At 35.3% G+C, this 14,430-nt stretch overlaps 2 protein-coding genes across 3 annotated transcripts; one reads left to right on the top strand and one right to left on the bottom strand.

Annotated features, from left to right (window-relative positions):
- Window positions 1-543: 543 nt before the first annotated feature.
- LOC147567562 (protein NBR1 homolog) lies at window positions 544-4,787 on the top strand. Of its 2 annotated transcripts, XM_086654179.1 has the most exons (8): window positions 569-770; window positions 1,489-2,086; window positions 2,333-2,516; window positions 2,622-2,718; window positions 2,802-3,083; window positions 3,561-3,710; window positions 3,803-4,330; window positions 4,454-4,787. In XM_086654179.1, exons 1-8 carry the CDS (start codon window positions 747-749, stop codon window positions 4,550-4,552), a joined length of 1,962 nt encoding a protein of 653 aa, XP_086510305.1. In that variant the 5' UTR covers window positions 569-746; the 3' UTR covers window positions 4,553-4,787. The 2 variants fall into 2 exon arrangements, with proteins under 2 accessions (XP_086510304.1, XP_086510305.1); XM_086654178.1 differs by having other exon boundaries at window positions 544-770; window positions 1,489-2,516.
- Window positions 4,788-4,862: 75 nt separating this feature from the next.
- On the bottom strand, window positions 4,863-6,194 carry LOC147567561 (chalcone isomerase-like protein 1). The gene is made up of 4 exons (XM_086654180.1): window positions 5,739-6,194; window positions 5,407-5,650; window positions 5,217-5,308; window positions 4,863-5,138 (listed from the first exon to the last, which is right to left on the bottom strand). Exons 1-4 carry the CDS (start codon window positions 6,118-6,120, stop codon window positions 5,005-5,007), a joined length of 852 nt encoding a protein of 283 aa, XP_086510306.1. The 5' UTR covers window positions 6,121-6,194; the 3' UTR covers window positions 4,863-5,004.
- Window positions 6,195-14,430: the final 8,236 nt, after the last annotated feature.

Raw genomic sequence — 14,430 nt, 5'->3', positions numbered from 1 at the left:
AGATGATGTTGGAAGGAATACAAGGTTTATTCTCTCATGAAGGTAGTATTTGTTTTCCTGTATCTCTTCTAGGGTTACGACATAAATAAAAGCAAAATCGACATCAAGGAGAGATGAATCGGCAACAAACTATAAAGAGAAGAATCAAGAAGAAATGTTGTATTTGATCAACAATCTTATTCCACATACTCTTCAAATCTCAAAGTTCTCCACTAATCACTGTGTTAGAGGTATAGTACTCTGAAATCCAAGAGATCATGGATTCGATTCATATGGGTGGTCTTCATAACCCATATGTAAAAAATTTGTGATTATATGGTATAAATAATGTAAAGATCTTGATCTTGTAATGGCCTTTAAGGGTCTTAGAATAGCCTTTTAGGGTTTAGTAATGGCCTTTTAGAGGTCTTTGTATGTGTAATTATGGCAGTAATAGTGCTCTCTCTAATCATCATGTTGTAATTTGCATTTGTAAACACATGATGTTATCAAAGCCATGTAAGATGTTTGGATGTACTCCATCATTAATGAAATTAAAGTTTCTTTGTCAAAAAAAAAAAAAAAAAAATATAAAACTCGTTTAGAAAAAAAAAATGGGAATTTGGTTTTGATTTATCCTATACTTACCTTGGTAAATTTAGAAAAATTCCGTTTCTTGTTATCTCGAAATCGATATAGGGTTAGGGTTTTTTTGTGCTTCTAATCAAACAGGTTTCCCTGGACTGCCTAAATTATTCGGAAAAACTATGGATTCTAATCTAGTGATCAAGGTCTGGGTTTCTTCTCTCTTTCCTTCTCATAAGTTCTAACTTCCTTTACTTACTTTTGTTATTTTGTTTTAATTATGGGTTTGCATGTTGATCATTATCTTATTCATCAAATTCATAAACATTTGATTTTTTGGGGTAATCGTATGAACTTGTATAAGTTTTGATTTGTTTAAGCATGTTACTGGTTTCTTGAATCATCAAACCCTAACCTTCAAAACGACTGATTCCCTTCTATAATTTTTCGCCCTTGTCTGTATGAATTATTTTTTTGGGATATGGACTGTGATAGTCATTTATGATAGTCATTAGAGATCTTGATACATCATCAAGATGTGATAACCGCCGAAATTAAACCCTTAAAGGTCAAAGCAAGGGGCCTAAAGCCCAACTAACAACTTTATTTAAATCCAAATTCGATAAATCCTTGATTTACACTTAGAGGGTATGGAAGTGTTGCCTAGAGAGTGTCCATCCGCTAAGCCAAATGGTGGTGGCCAGTATGAAATTCTTATAATTCATAAATTCCTAAATCTGATCAATGCGAGAAATCTAGTAACTGCTTTTGATTGTCTGCAAGCAAGCCTAAAGGTTTTGCATCCCCTTCTAAGGGTTTACGTGAGGCATTCTCTTGTAATCAGGAGATGCAATGAACTTTTTTATTGATGTTTCTCCTCTTGTCTGACAATTAATGTCGTCGCATGTTTCCACCTTCTTTTAGGTTAAATTTGGAGATACGGTTAGACGTTTCAGTGTGTTGATCAATGGCAATGGGACTGTTGGCATTGGCATGGCTGGGCTGAAAACAAAGATATGTAACCTCTTCAAGTTGTGCTTTGATGATGTTATTCTTACATACGTAGATGAAGACCAAGACGTAATAACACTGGTTGATGATAATGATCTTTGTGATGTCATGAGTCAACACTTGAATCCTCTGAGGATAAATATACAACTAAAAACAAAGACAGCTGAAACATTTGACCAGAGTAGATCGTCTAGTCCCAAAAGTTCTCAGCAAGAGGAAGGTAGTGCAGTATCCCATATCAATTCTGGTGTTGCTGAGGTGTTGAAATCTCTTCCAGAGCCAGTGAGAGATGTACTATCAAAGCTCTCTCACGATTTGGTATCGAAAGCTGTGCCAAGTGCCCCTGCACTTTCTGAACTTCTTGTAGGTTTGGCTAAGTTGTCTCTTCATCCCTCTGCTCCAGTTTCTGAGTCACGGGCTAATGATTCCAATAGTTCTGTGGATGCCAAAGTGACAGAAGGTCCAGATGCTTCCAAATTTTCGGTGTCCAGAACTGAAGTGTTTGATCATGGTAAGTCCATCGACCCAGTTGGGCCAAGCAATATAGAGTTGCTTGGTTCTTTTAGCACAGACAAAGTAATTGGAACCCCAAAGCCTGAATCCGCTACCTCTGTCAATCTTCCCAAAGGTTCTGGTGAATCTGGAGAGTTAACTACTAATAAATCAGCTCCTGTGAACCATCAACCTAGTTATGTTTCTAGAGTCTCTAGTAAAATGGCTCATAAACATCCAAGGAGTAAATATCCTTCTCTATCAGATCTTGCATTTTTCCGTCCGAGAGCTCCAGTCAGTGCAAGTGCTGTAGCAGATAAATCTAATATTAGGTCTCATGGTGGACGTGAACATGACTATGACATCACCGGTAGAGTGGTTCACTATGGTGTTCAATGCGATGGTTGTGGGGCACATCCTATTATAGGACCTCGGTTCAAGTCTAAAACGTAAGCAAAGATTTGTTCTATCTCCTTTTGGTTCAGGTAATTGAGATTCTTTACAGGCTTCTTGTTGCTTCAGCTGATTAGTTCTTCTTTAAAATTTAATTGTAGGAGAGAAGACTATGACCTATGCAGCATTTGCTTCTCAGAAAGGGGAAATGAGGTTGACTTCATCAGAGTTTATAATCCTAATCCATATGCTCATTATGTAAGTAGATACTTGATCAATTTTGTAAGCATATTGTTTCTGTGCTTTTATTAACAAAAAGTATATTCTCTTGTTACCTTCAGTTTCCTGGATTCCCACCACCGTCCCCATTTTTACCGCCGCCACCACCAACACATATTATGCTAGAGCGTGGAGGGGAACTAACTCGGCCAAGGAATGAACCGCTGGATTGCTGTTTCGTTCAAGATGTAAAGATTCCAGATGGAACTGTTATTGCCCCTAACACTCAATTTACTAAAACATGGCGAATGAGGAATAGTGGTACAATACCATGGCCCACTGGCACTCTGCTTGTGTGGATTGGGGGAAGCCAGCTTAGTAAGGAAAGTTTACAAGCAATGAAGGTAAGGATCTCTTTTTGGTCTTATATGAGTTCACTTTCTTCTGGCTTTTTGCAATGTCATATGCTGCTCATCTTAAATAGAATGAGGTAGTGTAGTTTTATTTTTATTTTTATGGTGAATTTGACTTGCACGAGTATGGCTTCTCTTAATCTGAGAGACTGAATCAGACTTGTTTTGTCAGGGTCACAATAGTCATTTGAAGTTAATTCTGACAATGGACTCCTCATTCCGAATTTTTATGTTTGGCTCAAATGGACCCCCAAAGTCAGGCCCAGTGAGCCATTTAGAAGCATGAGTCAGAAGCACAAGTCAGATGCAGAATAATTATCCTGAAATCTGAATTAAAAAAAACACCACCAGACCCAACTTTTGAGGAGTCTTGTGTGTAAATGGGGCCCCTACACCCATTGTGCTCGGCGCATTTAGAGTCTTCCTAGGTTAAGGTGTAAATCTGAAGATTCATCATAACTTTTGCAGATTTCAGCTAATGACGTCCCCGTGGGAAATGAACTGGACATTTCACTTCGATGTATGTCACCTAGCGTTCCCGGTCGATACATTTCTTACTGGAGGATGCAATCGCCTTCTGGCAAAAGATTTGGACAGCGTGTTTGGCTGCTCATCGAGGTATCTACTTCACTCAATATTACTTGCTTTCAATGTTCAAAATTTTTCAAATCATTAGTTTCATAATCAATTTTTTATGCTTGTATATGCAGGTGGATGATAAGCCAGATAAATTTCTGTATGACTCTTTCTCTGAGAAAATCAATTCCTTCAATTTGAACTCGACACCAAAGGCTAGTGACAAACTGGAAAGCAAGCAAACCATAGACATGAATGCTGAGCCCGCAGAATCCGACAGTACGGAGTATGTCCAGTCCAGTAAAAGAGAAGGACAATGGAAGCTGATGGTTGATGAAGAGTTGAAAGACCAGAATTTTGATTGCATAATTGATTTTAACTTAAATAGCAGAAACTCTGTCCCTACTTCTCCGAAGGTTCCTGGTTACTCGACTGTTCCATCACCTGTCGTTTTTGCAGATGAACTGTCAGATCAAGTACAAGTCAATTATGGTAACTCTGTCGAGGAGAAACTTCTTCGGGAACTAGAGGAGATGGGTTTTAAGCAAGTGGACTTAAACAAAGAGATCTTGAGGTTGAACGAGTATAATTTGGCGCAATCTGTTGATGATCTTTGTGGTGTTTCCGAGTGGGATCCTATCATGGAGGAGCTCGAAGAGATGGTAGGGCATAATTACCTTTTCCTGTTTTTCTTTATAGTCTGCTCATTTTCCGTTATTACATAGAAAAAAAATTAGTATAATTCAACAATTGAAATTCTAATTGATACGCGATATTGTTTGCAGGGATTCTCTGATAAGGAGACAAACAAGAGATTGTTGATCAAGAACGGAGGAAGTATTAAGCAAGTTGTGATGGATCTTGTTGCAGGAGAAAAAAGCTAGTATTAGAATGCAATTCTCCATCTAATCTCTCTAAAATATAGGTAAATATTAGCAGTCATCTTGAAACACAAAACTGCGTAAATAAACGATGTTTATCGTTTAAATAATTAACTAGAAGTTTGGTCTGGAAGTTGAATCCTCATATTATTAGCTTTAACATTTAACCGCTTGCATAACTATGTTTATATATGTTTAGTGGATTGATTGATAAAGTAGTTTCTAATATCTGCATCAATTCTGCTCTTGTTGTCCTGGTCCTCTCGAGACAATGACATATGAAAATGTAGGTACATGATATGGAGTTGAAGACTGGAATCCCAAAACGGTAATAGTTAGAATTTTATTATCAGTACCAATTATGAGTTGCCATCACTATTATAAAGTAGATTACAACTTCCTTATTCATTCTAATCCTACAAAGAGCTAAACCTAGTTCTTTGATTTGATCATAGTCAGAAGAGTGAGAGTAGGGACATCCCGAATCTTTCTTTCGCATCTTTGTCGAAGGGATCCTCTCCCAAATACATATAGATGAAAGCTCTACAGAGAAGTTCACTCTCTACCTTGCTTACCACCTCATCCTTCACTGCATACAGAGAAATTCAAATAGTAAATAATATCCATAATAAGTATATATGTTATGCTATAAAGAATAAGAAGTTACCCTTCGTTTGCAGAATGTATCCTGGAAGCCTAGTGATCTCAATTACTGAACCAGCTGTTAGCTTGATGTCATCTGATGCTTCTCCCATAACCCTAACAGTAGAAATAGTAATAAACATTTAGAAAAACTTTACTACTGTTTCTTGAAAATTTTGTAGTCAAGTTAGTTGAAGAATTTGATTAGGAAATACTTGTTAGAGAGCTCATCGTTCTTTCGACCACCATTTAGCTTCTTGATTGAAGCACCAAGTCCTTCATCGAAATTCTTCTTCACCATGTTCATAGTAAGGTTAGCAAAGACAATAACCAGCCTCACCATCATCCCTGAATCACTATCGATGACTGCTTGATACATCTCCTTCGATGGTTTTGCTGGCGTCTTTTCGATCTTCAATTTCATAAGTTCCTTGAGTTTATCATTATCTGCAAACATACCTGCAGAAAAAGATGGTATCATTTTCGTGAGCTTTCGTGATAGTTTAATCTTAATCATATAAATGACATAGTCTTATGTTATTATTACCGAAGGCATAGATCTTGATCCCAATGCCTAGAATGCTCTTCTTTCTCATACCCACGGCATTCAATGCCTTCCCGTCATCAAGTCTAACAGGGAATGAAACACCTGTCTTTGGCTCAACTTGAACAGGTACATTTTCCTCTTTCTTCATGTCATTCTTATCGTCAACTTCCTTGTTCTTCGGTTCAGTCTCTGAAGCTGTTGCCAGCTTCTCTTTCTCATCTGCTACATCTCCCTCCACCTGCTGTTCAGTTTCTTTTGGTTCATTAGGCGCGTGTTCGCTCTTTAGCTCCTCTGTTGAAGCGTTCTGTGTTACCAAGTTTTTCGGATCAATCTCAATCAAATCGGGTTTGTTGTTAGCAACTTCCTCAACACTGGGTGCCATAATTGATTGATGAAATGAATGAGAATATAGAGCTTAGACGGTGGTAAGGGTTGTTATTTATACAGGAAAATAGTGAAGAAAGATATGAATGCCATGTTAAGAGTTTTAATGTGGTTGTACATTGGTAGTGATGTCTCATTTAATGTCTACTAGGGTGTTGGGTCTGGATCTTATTCTAATGTTCCAAACCCGTACTCAGTTCTACTTTCACATCTATGTGAATACGAAGAAGTCGGGTCAGAGTAACAATGGTATCCGACCGGAGGGGCAATAAATTTTTGTTGCTTTGGAGAGCGGGATGAACAGCTTTGAATGAACCTCGAAATGAGGATTTCAGAATTTTCAGGATAATATCATCGGATTGGTATTGATACCAGGCAGACATTCAGGTGAGCATTAGTTCTTTCCCTATACCAGACATGTTGAATGGTTTAGAATCCTTCACCAACTCCAATGAGTCTCTACTTGTCTATATTTTCAGAGATCACTTCTGTCTTTTAAAAAATTTTGTAAAATTTAATCTAGCTTTGGTCCGAGTATGCAAATGGAAGTTATATTTAGATCTTCTATATGTTTTGTAGATTGACTAGGGCAGGGTAATCAAATTTAACGAAATTGTTGGTGAAATCAAGCAAATTGTCATAAACTTATCTTACCAGAAATGTAATATTCGGCACAAAATATTAATGTAAAGATAAACCAACAATCTTGTAAAAAATTCTTTTATATTAAGAAAAGATATATATGTTGAAATTTAGAAGAATCAAATGTAACCCATTAATCATGGTACATTAAGAAAATAAGAAAAGCATATTCAGTTTTAGTTCTTTTACATAAGTTTTCCAATATCCAAGAACTGGTGATTTTTTTCTCTTCGTAACACTCATAAACTTGATCTCCAAAAGACCCCATTTGCATTTCCCTGTAGAAACAACAAACAACATTTTAATAACCATAAAAAAATATAGGTATAAGAGAGTTGTATAAATCAAAATACCAAAATGAATAACTTCTCTTTTTTTTTTCTTAATCACTTCCAGATTTCACTAATATTGGAGAATCAAAACAATGGCCTTTTCTTGTATCTCCCTCTGGGTGAATGATCAACAAAACATAAGATATCAAAAATATAAACTAAACGAAACGAAAATTATGGTAAAACCCATTTACTAAATATCGCGTTTTACCATAACTGTTTTCATACTTTTCTTTCTGAAGTTGGACTATGGAGAAGCCAAAACCTTAATTAGATAATCCATTACCACAACTCTAGAGTTCCTAGCGGCGAAACACCATGTCCACCAGCGCCCACGCGAAGAATAATAATAGCAGGATTTATAGATGCACGTTGGCTCCTCTTCATCTGCAACCAAAGTTCAGAAACATGTCGGTAGAGGAAAGGTTTATCAGAACTCAGAAAAGAAGCTTCACTCTCCATTTATGTGCCTTCATGATGGGCTAAGCTTGAAAAATCGGAAATCGGGACTAGTCGGTCGACCCGGGCCTAGCTACTAGTCGGGACTACAACGGGACCAGTCGGATTTAATCGGTTAATATAAAATAATATATACTATAATATATCATATGTAAATTATGTATATATTATAAATTATATAATAGAGATTATACATAATATATGGAGTATATATATAACATATCATATATAAATTATATATATACATAATATAAATTATATAATAGATAGATTACTTCCATAATAAAATTAACTAAAATTTGTGCTAAAACTCATCCTCATTTTCCTCCTAGATTCATTACTAAGTTCAGAAAAAATTGCTTTCAAAATTGACAACCAACAATAAAATAAAATTGGCAAGAAATTTAACTAATATTGACTTCAATATTTGTTTCCAAATTCGAAATCTTTCAATGTTAAAGATAGAATTTTTTTTTAAAATTTTAAATTCAAAAGGGTATATGGTAATTACAATTTCCAATTTAGTGCACTCTCGTCAAGATTTTCTACCAAAGTTGGTCAAGTTTCTTTCCAAATTCTTATTTATTTTAGGTTTAAATATGATAATGGTAGCCTTATTTTTCCAAGAAAATTATCTTTCCAAATTCTTATTTATATTAGGCTTAAAGAGAGGGTTCTAGAGAATAAAAAATATAAAGAAAAAACAGAACACAACTTTCTGCCGCTGTAGAGAGAGAAAGAAGACAAAAAAAGAGAGAGGGAGAGAGAGAGAAAAAAGAGATCGAGGATGAGAAATAGAAAGAGAGATCGAGGGAGAGAAGAGCAGATTGAAGACTTCTTCGTGTTTCTCTCTATATAATAATGAGGTAGGTTGAAGATCATACTAACCCTTGAGAAACCCTAAACAAAATAAGGGTTTTTTTTTTTTTTTTTTTTTTTTTTTCTGCCGAGCCGAGTTACTCGGCGCCTAGCCGACTAGCCGTTTCGGCCCTAGTCGGCTCCAGGAACTGACTAACTCGGTCTTGGAAATCGACTAGGGCTTCATGCCCTAGTCGATCGGCTACCTTTCGACTACCGTGTGATCGGCGCCTAGCCGCCGCCTAGGCGTCGATTTTTAAAGCATATGATGGGTTGGACTTTTTTTGCTATTTTATCGAGAATCTTCTTTGCTTCATCTTCTCCAAACTTTTTAAGAACTTTAATTTCCAAGACTTTCTTAAGATCACCAAAGATCCAATACCCGATGAAAAGAAAAAAATTTCATCTAATCCTGTAACCAATTAATTTATCAAAATATATTCGACAAATTTAGATATCTTACCATAAAAACTCCAAAATAGTAAAATGCCCAAAATAGGCAGTTAAATTACATAAGCTGAAAAAAAATGAAATAGTGTTATGCGAACAATCATTTTTTTCAATAATTGGAGGCAAATTTACATTCAATCTTTCATATAGGCAAAATCATCATGATTTAGACAGGGTTTCAATATTTTCAATCAAAATCTAAATATTTATACAGAAGTGAAGGTAATGCCACAACCCAGTACTCACATAAGCAAGAAAATAAACCAAAAACTGAAATGCTTATTTCGCCGCCTTAAAAATCAAGGACATCAAACGAAAATACTTTTTCAGGGCCCCTTGCATTTGTGTATGATCGGAGAGGACTCTTGTGTTGTTACTCTTGCTTTAATTGTCCGCTCTCCCACGTACGTCGTCAGAGCTCGAAAAGATAGTTCCTTTGTGGGAGTTTTGGTGATGATAGATCCATTTCCTCGATTGGACAAATTATGATTTGATACCCGTTATAGAAAACTAATCCAATAAAAGAAAAAGTTAATAACACCATTAACATAAATATAATCATCTGTTGGGAAATAATTTGGGCCTTCTTTGATCGTTCTCCATGTGTTATTATTCTTAATACCTTAGCGTCGAATGGTCGAAACCTCACAAAATATATCATCGTAGCCGTGGATCCTGTCGTCCCAACACACACATGCTAATTTGTATTCATCAGTGGAAGGATCAAAACCTAATCCATAGAAGGATTCAGCCACATCATAGTTCAATGGAAACGAAGGTGATAGTTCTCCCGTGCAGATATTACATATACGAGCAACAGGTTTTTTATAGTTATTAATGAGACAGATTAAACCGTTTACAGGTTTTGAAATGGTATGATAAGAAGGCTTGTTTATCTCTCTTACGGTGTCAACCACTAGTTTTAGTTTATTGGCGGTGGGGACAGTGGAGGGGAGATCACCACCATTGTAGTTGTTGTTGTTGTTGTATACTACTTCATGTTCTTCTTTTTCTTCTTCAACCACAAGATCAGCTGTAATGTGGAATTTCTTCTTATTCCGCGAGTATAAAAGACTGACCATATAAATTCCTTTGCTTTCATTCTTCTTCTTCCTCTGTGGCTGTGGGTGGTAGAGGAAGGACAATAAACATACGATGAGGAAGACGCGTTTTAGAACGGGTGAAGTGTAAATCCATAAGTAGTCGATCTTTTTGAATAAAGGAACACCAATTCTTGGAAACGGATTTGAAATGGAAGAGTGACTTAACAAGAAGTCTAGTTAGTATCTCAAATACAAACCAATCATCATTACTATAATCAATACTATTACTAATACTAGCACTAGTAGTACTACATCTACCAATACCCTTATTCTTCTTCTTTCTTTTCAAGATGGGGAAATTAAAAGCACCTCCAGCTTTCATCATCTTATTCATACCTAGTAGTCTTCTAGAAATCATCACCACTACAAGCTTTAAAGATAACAACTAATAATAGTCACTCACCTTCTTTGAAGAAAAAACGACCCCACCCGAGTTGCCAAAATAGAGAAAGAGAGAGAGAGAGAGAAGAATTAAGGAAAGAGAATGAGTGGGGTTTAGGGGTTTTGTTTAGCTAACTAAACCAACTTACTACACTGTAGTAAAAAAGAGAGACTGATTTATTTGTTTTGTAAATGTTTGTATTTGCACCAAATAATTTCCTTAGTGGGGGTTATTCACTCAGAATTTTTATCAGATCTTTAAAGTTGTTAAGACCTTTAAAATTTAGCGTTATTGGTTTTGACATTTTTTTAAGAACTTCGAAGTTTTGTATTATTGGTTCAGACCTTTATTTAAGAACTTTAAAATTTTGCGTTATTAGTTTAGATCTTTTTTAAGAACTTCAAAGTTTAGTATTATTGGTTTCCAACTTTTTTTAAGAACTTTGAAAGAACGCGTTATTCATTTTTTTTATTGACAATTAAGAACTTTTAATGAAAGATCTGATCCAGAAACTTTTCGAGATAAATTTATTATAAATTAGTTAAATTCAAATATCCAACTGTTTAGGTAGATCTTTGAAATTTTTACTCTGCGTGTATACACGCACCGCCCATACTTGTTCTCCAGCACAAGGGGTCATTTCTTTCTTCTTAACAAGTAACAACTTCTCTAAAGTTTTTAAGTAAATATAAACTTTCATTTTAATAATTTAAAGTTTTAATCTTAAAAGTTTTTAATATTTAAAGTTTTAGTCTTAAAAGTTTTAACATTTAAAGTTTTAATTTAAAAGTTTTAATATTTAAAGTTTTAAGATTTAATATCTAAAAGTTTTAATCTTAAAAATTTTAATCTTAAAAGTTTTAATATTTTACTTCACACTCTTCACACTTCAATATTTCATATCCCTCTCTTACTATTTCTATATATAGCACTACTTCAACCTTATTTGAAAGATATATTAAATGTTTCGAAAAACTTTTGGAGTTTGATGTCACAGTCAAATTTCTTATTTGAAGTGATTAAGTGAATCAATGGGCTCAAAATACTGTCTTGATCCATCTCTCTATCTACATTTTCGTTCTTTAATCTCGATTCTAAGTAAGTTTTTTTAAAATATTTTGTATCTTTATGATGTAATGAATCAAGAGATTTTTCTCATAATTAAGAATGAATTAATACATGTAACTTTGATAAGCTTGGGGATTGAATCTTATTATATAATATAATAATCCGAGGTAATAAGTTAGGTTTAAACATTAAATTATGGTCCAATAGTATATTTGAACAACTAAATGTCTGTGACGTTTTATCTAGATCAATCATTGTAAATAGATTTTGTGTGTGAAGTTAGGTTAATTTTAATTAAATAGATTATATTTAAATTAAATATATTTAAATTATATTTAATTAAATAGAATATATTTAAATTATATTTAATTAAATATACTATTTAACTAATTAGATTATCATGTATTTAGGTTAAGTGATTCTTGTGTTGATCTCTAATCTAATTTGATTAATGTGTGCATATTTATGTACTGTGTGCATTTTGTATTTAGGTTAACTAATACATATCCTGAATTGGTGTTTTATGATTCTTGTTGTTTATCTCTTATTTATTAAGTATATATTTATGACTTTGAATTTTACATACGCCGCAACGCAGATGATTACGGAACCTTTGCATCCATAATTACGGTGGGAAACCTCTTTAGTGAACTTCTGAGCAGTCGACCAGAACAAAGTGATCGTCGCATTCTTATAGCCTTGGCTAAGGATGAAAATCCCGAACTGCTCTGCGTTGAGTGGGTTTGTTCCCTAGACTTCATTAAACGATTACATTGATACAAGGGAGAAGGCCATTCTCGAGGCCAGCATGGGAGTTAACGTAAGAAACCGTATAAGAGGTAAGGCTTAGTGTGTAATTCTTATTGAATATTGTTTTATTGTTGATATGATGTTAACATTGCCATTTTTTAAAAAATATTTACAAGGTATTAGTATATATATATATATATATACTATATCAATAATTTAAAAAGGATGTTTGTCCCAGTCATCATTTTTCCTTCTGTTTTATTATATAGACTAGGATAAACCCCGTGCCTCCGGCACGATTAAAATCATATTTAAATATTATAAAAAGACATAAATAAGTTAATGATACAATAAAACTTTAAATCATATCTAAATATTATAAAAAGACATAAATAAGTTAATGATACAATAAAACTTTAAATCATATCTAAATATTATAAAAAGACGTAAATAAGTAAATGATACAATAAAAACTTTAGTTCTTCGTAACACTTTGTGTAAAAAAAACACCATCATCAAATTGTCTAACTTATTATGCAAAGAGCGTCTAACCGGTTTGATTTTCAAATTTGATATAATTGTTTGTCTCTACACATCAATTCGCTAGAATTCGTGAAGTGTACTAATAACTATATTCCAACTGGTTCAATCTTGAAATTCAATATTTTTCCATACTTCCAAATATTTAGCAATCTCATAATAAAAAAAAAAAAAATGCAAAATCAAATTGTCCGACTTATTGTGTATAAAGTGTTAGGTATTTTCTTAAGTGAATTTAATCTTTGACCGCACAACATATTAGTGAACTAGAGAGAGGAAATCACATAAGCAAAGAGAGGGCAGTTCAAATGTTGGATAAGTCTTGTTAGCACTGATGTGGCGTGAAAATGCCACATTTAGGTCACTTAACTTTGATAAGTTAGTTCTTTTCGAGTTTTATTTCTAATTATTTATATGTTTTCATTGCTAGGTAATTTATTTGGGGTTTGGCGTGTAATTCGGAATAAAGAGAGCGAATTATCACATTTTCATCTTATGCGGCAAAAGGGAAGAAAAGAGCACCAGGGGTATTTTGGTCAATATCAGAAGTCAAACAACAAGTGAGGTCAATGACGAGTCCGACGGTGAAAACGGAAGTCGATTCGGAGTTCGAACGGAAAAGTTGTGAATGAAAGAAGCCGAGGTTCGGTCTTAAAACAAGGATTCTATGAAGGCACCCCTTGGTTCTAAATGTAGAGACAAGATGAAGGCACTCCCTTGCTTTAGAAAGAAGCCCAACCAAAGAGCCCAAAGAGGAAAAGAACAATAGAGATTCTATGGGCACCCTTTTTGGTCCAAGTCAAAAGTCTTTTATGATGGACAAAGTCAAGGGTTTGAAGTAGTCTAAAGACTTAGTCAAACTTTGACTAAGTCTAGGGTTTGACTCAAGTTAGAGAAAAGGGGTCAAAGACACTATTCATCATCTCCTAGCTTGGGAAAAAGAAAAGAAGAAGGAGAGAGAGGGTGGCTAGGGTGGGTGTTCTTGAGTTAGAGGATTCTTCATCACCAAAAGTTTTAGGGTTTAGAGTTTGAGCTAGAGAGAGTTGAAGAGGAGAAGGAGAGGTGCCGGCCAAGTTGGCCGGCACCATAGCAAAGTCGCGGAACATGGAAGCAAGGCAGCACGGCCATGGAGAACGCACACGGCAGCAGCTCCAGCACGCTCCACAGCAGCTCCAGCACGCTGGACAACAGCAACACGACGACGAGCAGCTGCTGCTGCAAGCGTCGGATCTCTCACGGGAGCAGCAGCAGGGCACGCCGGCACAGCAGCTCGGACGTGCACGGGACGCGTGCTGCTGCTCGGACCTGTTCGGGCTGAGACGTGGAGCTCGGATGTATCTATGGTTGGTCGGATTCAATGCTCATTTGGCCGGATTTGATGTTCCAGGGTTTTGCCGGAATTTGACCGGATTTTTGGTGCTTTTCCGGCAACCTTCTTGGCCGGAAACCTTACGGCTTTTGTTCCCCTTATCCTTGACTAGCTTCCCATGTGGTTTGATTTGATTTTGGTTGAAGATTGCTAGAGAGAGAAAACTAGGGTTTAGCTTTAATAGAGGTTGAGTTCTAAATGGAGAAGATGATGATGGTCGCTATGGGAAACCCAGAAAATTGCTAAGGGGAGATCGGCTGCAACTAAAAACTTATATTTTCCGACGATCTTAGCCTCGAACCACATCGAAAAAGGGGGATTCTCACCATTTCCTTTCCATTTCTTACTCAATCAC

This window comes from Eschscholzia californica, unplaced genomic scaffold, assembly GCF_041429995.1.
Source record: "Eschscholzia californica isolate CP2 unplaced genomic scaffold, dmEscCali1.0.p SCAF_1, whole genome shotgun sequence".
NCBI lineage: Eukaryota > Viridiplantae > Streptophyta > Magnoliopsida > Ranunculales > Papaveraceae > Eschscholzia > Eschscholzia californica.
Note: the sequence above shows the minus strand (reverse complement) of the source record. Positions and strands in the feature narration are given on the sequence as shown.

Coding starts and splice junctions, on each gene's coding strand:
- LOC147567562 (XM_086654178.1), top strand. CDS start 747: ATGGATTCTAATCTAGTGATCAAG. Junction 771..1,488: donor ATTCTAATCTAGTGATCAAG/GTCTGGGTTTCT, acceptor ACCTTCTTTTAG/GTTAAATTTGGAGATACGGT. Junction 2,517..2,621: donor CCTCGGTTCAAGTCTAAAAC/GTAAGCAAAGAT, acceptor ATTTAATTGTAG/GAGAGAAGACTATGACCTAT.
- LOC147567561 (XM_086654180.1), bottom strand. CDS start 6,120: ATGGCACCCAGTGTTGAGGAAGTTGCTAACAACAAACCCGATTTGATT. Junction 5,309..5,406: donor AACGATGAGCTCTCTAACAA/GTATTTCCTAAT, acceptor TTCTACTGTTAG/GGTTATGGGAGAAGCATCAG. Junction 5,139..5,216: donor ATACATTCTGCAAACGAAGG/GTAACTTCTTAT, acceptor CTCTGTATGCAG/TGAAGGATGAGGTGGTAAGC.